Here is a 10,095-nt window from a genome sequence, read left to right as displayed (position 1 = left end):
TTACTCGCATAGTATATGGAGTAAAACATCTTGTCCTTCCTCTGGCCTAGCACTGCCTCAATAGTGTTGTCACTTGCATCGCATATAAGTTCAAAGGGTAAGGACCAATTCGGTGCCACAATAATGAGGGCAGCCACCAACTTCTCTTTGAGCTCCTCGAATGCCTTCAGGCAGGCTTTATCAAAGTTGAAAGTCATATCCTTTTCAAGCAACTTGCACAATGGAGTAGTGAAAGTAAAGCGTCTATAGAAACCTATGTGTCCCAAGAAACTTCGGACACCCTTCACAGAGATGGGTGAAGGTAATTTTTCAACCGCCTCCACCTTCGCCTTATAAACTACAATGCCACTCTTTGACATTCTATGTCTCAACATAATGCCTTCTTGCACCATAAAATGACACTTTTCCCAAATTAGTACCAAATTTGTTTCTTCACAACGGGCCAACACCTTGCCCAAATTCTTCAAACAATCATCATAGGAAGACCCAAAGACTGAAAAATCATCCATGAAGACTTCTACAAATATTTCTACCATATCAGTAAAAATGGCCATCATGCACTTCTGGAAAGTGGCTGGTGCATTACAAAGACCAAATGGCATTCATTTGAAAGCAAAAGTACCATAGGGACACGTGAAGATGGTCTTCTCCTGATCCTCTGGCATATGAAAATCTGGTTGTACCTCGAATAACCATCAAGGAAGCAATATTATTCATGCCCAGCCAACCTGTCCAACATCTGGTCAATGGATGGAAGTGGGAAGTGGTCCTTGTGGGTTGCTTTGTTGAGCCTTCTATAGTTAATGCAATCTCTCCACCCCATCACGGTGCGAGTAGGAATTAGCTCATTTTTCTCATTCTCTACAACAGTCATCCCCCCCTCCCCCTGCTTTAGGCATACATTGAACTGGGCTCACCCAGTTGCTGTCAGAAATAGGAAAGATGACTTGCATCAAGCCACTTAATTACTTCCTTCTTCACGACCTCTTTCATAATATAATTTAATTTCCTTTGTTACTCAACACTTAGGCAGTGTCCATCTTCTAAAAAGATTTTATGCATGCAAAATGATGGACCGATTCCTTGATATCAGCAATTATCCACCCAATAGCTTTTTTATGCTTACGAAGCACTCTGGGCAGCTTTTCTTCTTGCACATTGGTCAAGCTTGATGAGATAATCACTGGCAATGTTTTAGAGTTTCTCAAGTAAGCATAGCGCATGTGTGCTGGAAGAGGCTTGAGCTCTAGCTTTGGAGCTTCTTCAAGAGATGGTTTAGGAGGGGTCAGAGTAACAGGTATGTCCAACTCCTCAAATCTCCCAAGCCCATGGACATACTTGCAAGATATGTTAAGGACTTGGTCAATTTATTCCATCATCTCATCTTCACTTTCTTCTTCATCCCGCATCAAAACTCGTTCGAGAGGATCTATGCAGCTCATATAAGGCACCAATGAAGTCACATCACTTTCCACCACAGAAATCGTAGATAGCTCTTCATAGTGGGGTGGCAATCTGAGTGCTTTATACACATTGAATACCTCTAATCGATCACCCACTCTCATTGTCATTTTTCCATCACATTCATCAATAATAGCTCGGCACGTGGCTAGGAATGGACACCCTAAAATAAATGGGACTTCCTGATTAGGCTCATAGTCCAAGATAATGAAATCAGCAGGGACTATGAAACAACCCACTTGAACTAACACATCTTCAATCACCCCTTCATGATGAGCAAGGGGGCGGTCAGCCAACTGTAAAATCAATGTGGTTGTGCGTGGCTCACCCAATCCAACTGTCTGAAAATAGATAGCGGCATCAAATTGATGCTCGCCCTAAGATCATACAAAGCTCGCCCGACTGCGTGCTTACCAATCGAGATTTGGATAGTGAAACTACCTGGATCCTTCAATTTCTAAGGTAGCTTGCTTTGAATTGTTGAGCTACATTCTTTAGTCAGTGCCACAGTCTCGAACTCTTCCAACCTCCTCTTTTTTGCCACTATGTCTTTGATGTATTTGGCATATTTGGGAACTTCTTGCAAGATGTCTACCAGCAGAATAATAATTTTTACCTGCTTCAAAATATCAAGAAACTCTTTATAAGAAGCATTATCCTTCACTTTCTGCAATCTATAAGGGAACAGAGGTGGTCGCCTTGCAACTAGTGGTTGGGGTTGCCGGTTTCTTATTAAAGGTCCAACTGGTCGAGTATTTTGGGCTTCTATGGTGGCCGGTTTCTTATTAAAGGTCACTTGCTTTCTCTTTTTCGATAGGACTTCTTCTAACTGTCTCACATTCCTCAATGACACAGCATTAATAAAGGCTTAGGATTAGCCTCAGTGTCAATTGGAAGAGCTCCAACTGGTTGAGTATTTTGGGCACTGGCAAGTTACCCCATTTGTCACTCCAGATTTCTCATTGTTGCTGCTTGGGCCTACTGGTCAGCCATCAATTTCTTTAGCATCTCCTCAATGTGACTCGTCGAGTTTTACGTTGTTTAGCCTATAGTAGTCTATATTGCTGTTGAGAAGCGTGTGGCTTGTACTGATTCTGAGCACCTTGGATTCCACCCCAAGAGAAGTTTGGGTGGTTCCTATAGTTAGGATTGTAAGTGTTCCCATATTGGTTTGTCTGGCCCCTATTTTTATTACCCACAAAACAGGCAGACTCTGGATTAGCTGGGCATAAGTCACTAGTGTGACCTTCTCCATATACTTCACAAAATATCTGAACATGTTGCACTGGTTGAGCTTGTTGCTTGTTAGTAACGAAGGTCATCTTATTGACTTGGTTGTCAAATGTGGCAACCTGCACTGATAATGCAGAAACAGCATCTAACTCGAGGACCCCCGTAGATTTTTGCATCGTGTGTCTGCCCATCTCTCCTTGCCAATCAGGATTGATTTTGGAGAATTTGTTCAATAATGAATATATCACATCGAAGTTATTCTCCAACACTTGACCTCCTGTTGCAGTGTCCATCATAATATTTGTCTCTGGATGTAGCCCTTTTATGAAGGTATGAGCTAACACTTCATTTTTCTGGTTGTGATGAGGACAATCTCTGAGCAACTCCTTGAATCTCTCCCAAGCTGAATATAAAGACTCCCCCGATTTTTGTTTGAAGGCGACTATCTCACTTCTGATCTTTGCAGTTTTGCCTGACGGAAAGAACTGTGCCAAAAATTCCCTCGCCAGATCATTCCATGATGTAATAAAATTGGTTGGTTCCACCTTCAACCACCGCTTTGCTTCGCCTAACAGAGAAAACGGGAACAGTGTGAGCCTCACATAGTTTGGAATGACTTTGTTAGTGATATAAGTATCACTAATCTCCAATAAGTTCAGGATGTATTATTGTGGATCCTCGTGTGGAAGATCCATAAACTGCCAATTCGCATGTAGTAACTGGATCATGCTCCGTTTTAGCTCAAAGTGCCTAGTGATTCTGGGCTTCACAATGCTGGAGGTGATATTAGCAATGCTGGGAATTACCACCTCCTGAACAACCATATGTTGCTCCTCTGCCATGTTCACAGGTAATTGAACAAGTGCCTGAAAATTATCTGTATCCCTTGCTTCCCTCAACCTCCTGTGAAATGTTCTCTCAGGTTCGGGGTCAAAGTCTTGAAGTCTATCCTGACTTCTGACCCTTCGCATTCAATCAAATTTCCTGAGAACAGAGCAACTAATAAGAAACATTAGACCTGACAAAATAAACAACTAAAGCAAAATCTAGAAAGTAGTCAGTATTCAAGTCTCCGGCAATGGTGCCAAAAACTTGTTGCTCCCAAACACACACACAAGTATACGTGGTCGTAAAGGTGATAAATCGAGTGTCAAACCCACAGAGACTTGTGTTAACTACCCACTAGTTTCACCAAGATTATTATTCAGTCGGGTCAATCAGAGTTCAAAAGTGTGATTATACTAAGTAATAATTCTAACAAGTAACTAATTAATCAATCAGCAAAATATTTGTTGTGTATTCAGTAGAGACGAATATTCTAGGGTTGTGATCGATTCACCAATCCTATTGTGTTCTAATTAACTTTCTCTTTCATACAATTCACTCATGGTTGCTAATTAATCGAATAATTACTCTCGTAGTATTCTCCCGAATTACTACTCGTCTATTCAAAATAGATTAATGCTTATATTTCTATGGAATCAATCTATTAAAAACGCATTAAATTTACGATATTCAATTAAGTATAGTGACTAGGTATACTCCTATCCTAATCACAAATCCGCCCCCCCACTCAGAGTTAAGATCATGACATCTTCAATTCTTCTCTAATCTAGACGTAGCTTTCCCAAGCATAACATATATAGTAAATAGAACCTAACTGTTAGCAAGACAATTAAACAATTAATCACAGAATTAAAGAAAAAAATCATATATTAGCAATTATAATCAAGGTTAAGTCAACGTCAAACAACAATATTCATGGCTAAATCACAACCCCAGAATAATGGTTTTTAGCCACTCTTGATAAGATCAAAATAAATTCACAAGTGTTAAATAATTGAGAATACTAAGAAAAGATGAAGAAAGACTGAGAATCCTTGCTCCCGAATGTTCCGAGTGTGTATTTTCTCCTCAAAGTGGCCTTTTTCCCATTTCGATCTTTTTTGCCTCCAATCTCGCACTTTCGTCCCACATTACCTCTGGATAATTTCTATACATAAAAATACCACGAATTAGCACAAATCATTACAATTCACATCCAAAATCTACGAAACATGAGTAAAATACGAGGCAATATGCATATAAATATACATACTTTAAGCAAAATATCAATAGATGACATACTTTTATTATATTACTACTAAATTAATGATATTCAATTCTTTTAAAGCTTATATATTGCTCATTACTTAGCACTATCCTTAAGTTAAAGAGAGTACGCTCGACTTTTAGCTAGTAATTGATATGACTATGCTAAAGATAGCGGTGCCCCCGCCACATTCAAATCCTGGTCCGCCATGTTCCCTCAAATCAAGATTAGACATTACCTCAAACGAGAAAAATCAATACTCCAAGAACGCCTTTCCCTAAGAAATCACCTCCAACTAGCTCGACTCTAGAAAAAAACAACTCAATAACATCCAAAGCCATAGGAATCAATTCCAAACAATAAAGCCTCAAACTTAATAAAATTTTCAAAAGTTAATAAAAGTCAACTCGGGCCCACATGGTCAAAACCCAAGTCAAGGGATAGATCCAGACTACTCATAAGACCATGAGTTCAAATATGTGATTAGATTCCAAAATCAAGTCTAAATCGACCCTCAAATTCCAAAAATTTACCCTCTTAAATTGTAGAGAAAAATACCGATTTTTACCTTAAAATTCCAAGTTTTATGTATATAATTCAGTGAGGAATCAAGATATTAAACCAAATCCAAGTGAAAATTATCTACCCTCAAAGTGGGGATGCAAATCTCTCAAATGTTGCCTCTTACCGAGCTTCCAAATACAAAATAATAATAAATGAGTTAAACCCTCAAAAATATAAGGTCTGCCAATGATTCCGCACCTACAAAAAAAATTGTAGCATCTGCAACACCGCTTCTGTAGGGGATTCGAAGATCGTCAAGTACAAGATCAGCCGCCCAAACCTGTGCCTAGTTGCAACATTTGTGTTAACGGGGTCCCCCTAAAATATATAACAACTCCTCGCAGTATTTTCTAGGTATATACACAATACCACATAAAATATTTCTGAGGTTAACAGTTGTCGATGACCCCTCTAAGCACAATGTAGGTTCACCTATAAATTGGTAACCCTCCAGCAAAAGAGGAATTTTTTGTACTATCAAGTGACCAAAAGAATATTTAAGACATTTTAAGAGTTAATATCCTAAAATCCGCTAAACTATGACGTTATTGTTACATTTCTACTTAAACTATTCGGTGTCCCCAAACCCCCCTAAACTATATTCTTCTTCATATTAAAATACTCTCGTTGTTTTTCTGGCAAACTGTATGTAATAACTTGTTATTTAGCGCGTGATGGTTGAAAAAGCCATCAAAAAGGCCCCACCTGTCAACATGTAACGACTAATTAGCCCATACACTTTCATTTTATTTATTTAAATTTTCTCTTAATTACCTCTATATCCCACCTTTCTTCCTCATTTATTCATCATTTTTCCTCAATTTTGTACCTTTATTCTTCATTTTTCCATCTAGTTCTAAATAAAATTCTCCTTCTCTTGTTATTACTGAATCTATTTTTTATCTTTCTCGTTTTATTCTTCTTTCATTTATTACCCGAATATATTTGAAAGAAGAAACACTCATTAATCAATAACTCACAAAAAAGATCTAATTTTTTTGGTAAAATTGAATTGAAGTTATCCAACAAATTTATACAATAATTTTGCAACAATAAAGTTAGTTTTTAAAGAAGTAGTACTTGTGTATAGCTATCTTCTTCAAAGTAGCTCGAGTTTTTACCAATAATCTTCACTCAATAAGAACCCCAATGAACCCTAGATTTTTCAGCAAACCTTAGTTTTTAATCCCCAATCTCGAACATAAACAAAATAAGACTGAGCAATAGATGGTTATTGGGGAAAATCAAGGTTGCATCGAAGCTTAATGGAGCAAATAGCTATTGAGTATCCATCATCAGAAGAGAGTAAAGAAAAGGAGAATTGACGGAAATGATTTTACCCTGCCCCCTCTTTTTTTTCAATCGGGTGAATATTTACCCCTCTAATAATATTTGATTAATATTTAAAATAATTAATTAAGTCAATTTTTAGATTAAGCTATTTAATATCACACGTGGATTGCCACATGGAATTGTTTTTTGATAATTTGGAGCGCGTAACACACATTATCAAAAATACAATGAGGGTGTTTCACTATGAAAGTTAGAGGGGGTTTTGAGGACACCGGATAGTTTAAGCAGAAAACTTACAAAACTATGATAGTTTAGGGGAGTTTTAGGATATTAAATCTTGTTTTAATAATTTTCCATGAAATGAAACCCTTCAACCGAAAGCAATATCTTTCATCAGGCCATCATAAGAAAGTAGATAATGTACCAAATGAACTTTTGAATGCAACATTTCAGTCCTAAGTCAAATCTTCTTTTAGAATAATAGGCTTGCCATGGCAATCGTTCCACAAATTAAAGAAAACTGAATAGTAATCAGCAACTAAAGTTAGCAACAAATTCTGACAAAATCACCATTCAGATGGACTAGGCAGAGGTTCAATATGATCAAACATATCCAAAGGAAAATCATCAATGAAGCTATCCGGAGTAAGTGGCTTGTCAATTTCTCTCGTCACAATATTGTCACAACATGATCTCTCTACAAATGGGACCTGCACATTATCTAATTCAGAACCATTGAACTGTCCAAACACATCTATGAAGTTAGGAATGTTGAATTCTTGATTTTCGAAAGGCAGAGTAAAGTCAGTTTGAATATGTGATGATTCTATTCCAAGTTTCTTGTCATTTGGAGTGAAATCAAGTTGAAGCAGGTTTGATTCAAAAGCAATGGAATTTGGATTCACTAGCTCTGGCAATGGGACCATGTTGATCAAATTATGAGAGTTATCAATATAGGAAGATGAGCGTGATTGTGACTTGGATAAAGACACTTCTTGATCTGTTGATGAGCTGAATTTTGGTGCCTGAAAATTCCAAAAAAGAAGTCATATATACACAAGCTGAGAGGAGAAGAAAGTTTACAATTAAAGGGCATTAAAAAATTACTTTTGCTAGTAAAAGTCTTTTATAATGGAGTTAAATAGGTAACTGTCAATAAAAAGTGTCGATTGTTGATAAATAGACTTTGTAATTAGCTCATGAGTATTCTTAGTTGTTTTCTTCCTGAGGTCTAGAGGTACTGGGCACTCTACCTGGATCTCTAGATGCTCTTTAGTTTGTAAAAAGTTTTTGATTGTTATGGTAGTATTCACGGATTATTGCCAAAACATATTGTCTATAAAAGTGTGATTGGTTGTAAAATAAGTCAAGTAACATGTTAGTAAAATACACTAAAAACGTAAACATTCTTTACGATGTCTATATATAGGTTACATCCGTTACAATTATACATTTTTTTAATCATCTTCTTTAATTTAACGAAATTTTCTTTCTTTGACATCTTAGTCGAGTTGATTATCATTGGGTACAAGGTCCATGAAGGTTTGAGATACAATCCTTAGGATGATATGCACAAATCGAGAAATGGTCAAAATTACATAGATTAAAATTTGTTTCCAGTTACCTCTATTGGAGGAGAATCTTGAAAAACAGCATTTTGGCTACCATTGTTGTTGTTGTTTTGTGGCTTTGCAGGTTGTGGTGCTGATGTTCGCAAAATCCTAGCCAATCTCTTCTGTCGACTACTCCAAAAATTCTTAACATCATTGTCAGTTCTTCCCGGCAAATATGTTGCAATTCTTGCCCATTTGTTCCCAAATTGTGCCTGAAGTTCAATCACTGTCCTCTCCTCCTCCGCTGAAAACTTCACTCCACTTTTTTACCAAAAAGTGAAAGAAAAGAAAAAGACAAAAAATTCAATGAATAATTTCAACAAATATTAGAATTTGATGTCATAATTATCAAAGTGTAATGTGTTCGTATTTTAATTTCTAAATCCGCCTACATCTGATCGATCAACTACAATTCCACTTCGCAGAAAGCATATATATTCAATGGGTATAAGAAACAACATAACGCATGCAAGCAGAATCATCAGCACTATCAAATGGTTAAGAAAATTGATTTACTACAACTCTTCAGAAAGGAACATATACTAGTACTAGTACTAGTTAAAAGAACCACCAACAATAGTCTTCAACATATCACAAAATTCCATAAAAAATTACAAATCTTAGTAGGAAAAAAAAAAGAAGAAAAAACAAAACCACAAACCTTTCTTAAACTGCATTAAAGGCAATGTAACAAAGTAACCAACCCTATGTTCCCAGTACCAATAGCGGATGACGGATTTCTAAATTAAAGTTAATGTTTAACATTTCATATATATACATTTGAGTCAGAGCCCGTAGGTTCTGTCAAACGTGGGACTTCTATCTTGGACCAGTCACTGCCTACTACCACCTTAAAAAACTTGACAAAGAAAAACCCAAAGGCTGAGCAATTAAAAAGAAGAAGGTAAGGTAGAAAAGGTTCTAAGATTTTACTTCTTCAAGTTGGGTCGAAGTTTATTGACCCAACGAAGACGACAAGATTTTCCAGTACGTTGCAAAAGACCTTTGGATCGAATGGAGCTCCAATCTCTTGGACCATATTTCTTCACATGATTTAACAACACTTGATCTTCTTCTGCTTTCCATGGTCCTTTCTTTATTTCATCCTCATTATGATCAAACTGATAACGACTACGATGATACGAAAATGAAGTTGATGATCTTCTTCCTTCCATATTAAACTCCACAAAAATCCTGAACTGTTTGATGTTTTATGTCTGCAAATTCTTTTTTTTGTATGTTGATTTTATCTTTCCTTGAGATAGTGACGGTTAAAGGCGGTTATGGGCACTATCTGCCCACGAATTAGCCCACTTTCCCCCCATTTTCCTCTTCAATTCAAATAAGGTCAAAAGATTATTTTACATTTGTCACACGTTCGAGTTTAACAAGTTGTGGGAGACTTGGGACGAATTAAAAAATTAAAACTCTTTGCACTCAGTTTAAAAAGTTTTAAGTATATCAGGAATTATTTATTTTGCGTAATTTTATATTGGAGTAGTTTTTTCTTACTTATAGGGACTCTAAATAATGTTCGGTTGAAAAAAATCAAAAATATTCTACGAGTAACACATTTTGATAACAAACGCCAAGCAGGCTCTTCCACACCTTCGGCCTTTGGGCTTCATAGAGGCTTTTTATTGGGCTCTTCTGTTGGGTAACTGTTCTTTTACATTCATATTAGGAAATTTTGCCTCCTATAGCAAAGGTATACACCCTATTTATTATAAATCAAAATTATTTTAAAATATTATTTTCTATAGCTACCTTTTATACTTTATAGAAAAATAGGTATTTATGGTATATACTACTATTGAGGCATGAAATACGCTGTTTATG

At 36.6% G+C, this 10,095-nt stretch overlaps 2 protein-coding genes and 1 non-coding gene across 3 annotated transcripts; 1 reads left to right on the top strand and 2 right to left on the bottom strand.

The window, feature by feature from the left end:
- Positions 1-1,367: 1,367 nt before the first annotated feature.
- LOC104085524 (uncharacterized) lies at positions 1,368-2,403 on the bottom strand. Its single transcript, XM_009589580.1, has 3 exons — positions 2,399-2,403; positions 2,078-2,303; positions 1,368-1,802 (listed from the first exon to the last, which is right to left on the bottom strand). Exons 1-3 carry the CDS (start codon positions 2,401-2,403, stop codon positions 1,368-1,370), a joined length of 666 nt encoding a protein of 221 aa, XP_009587875.1.
- Positions 2,404-3,048: 645 nt separating this feature from the next.
- Positions 3,049-3,155, top strand: LOC117274024 (small nucleolar RNA R71). The gene has a single exon (XR_004504085.1). It is a non-coding gene; the product is annotated as a small nucleolar RNA R71 (small nucleolar RNA).
- Positions 3,156-7,090: 3,935 nt separating this feature from the next.
- On the bottom strand, positions 7,091-9,480 carry LOC104085523 (transcription factor DUO1-like). Its single transcript, XM_009589579.2, has 3 exons — positions 9,190-9,480; positions 8,268-8,517; positions 7,091-7,668 (listed from the first exon to the last, which is right to left on the bottom strand). The coding sequence occupies exons 1-3, from the start codon at positions 9,429-9,431 to the stop codon at positions 7,210-7,212; spliced, it is 951 nt and encodes a 316-aa protein (XP_009587874.1). The 5' UTR covers positions 9,432-9,480; the 3' UTR covers positions 7,091-7,209.
- Between the last annotated feature and the right edge of the window lie 615 nt (positions 9,481-10,095).

This window comes from Nicotiana tomentosiformis, chromosome 8 (genome assembly GCF_000390325.3).
Source record: "Nicotiana tomentosiformis chromosome 8, ASM39032v3, whole genome shotgun sequence".
NCBI lineage: Eukaryota > Viridiplantae > Streptophyta > Magnoliopsida > Solanales > Solanaceae > Nicotiana > Nicotiana tomentosiformis.
This window is presented reverse-complemented; position numbering and strand designations above follow the sequence as displayed.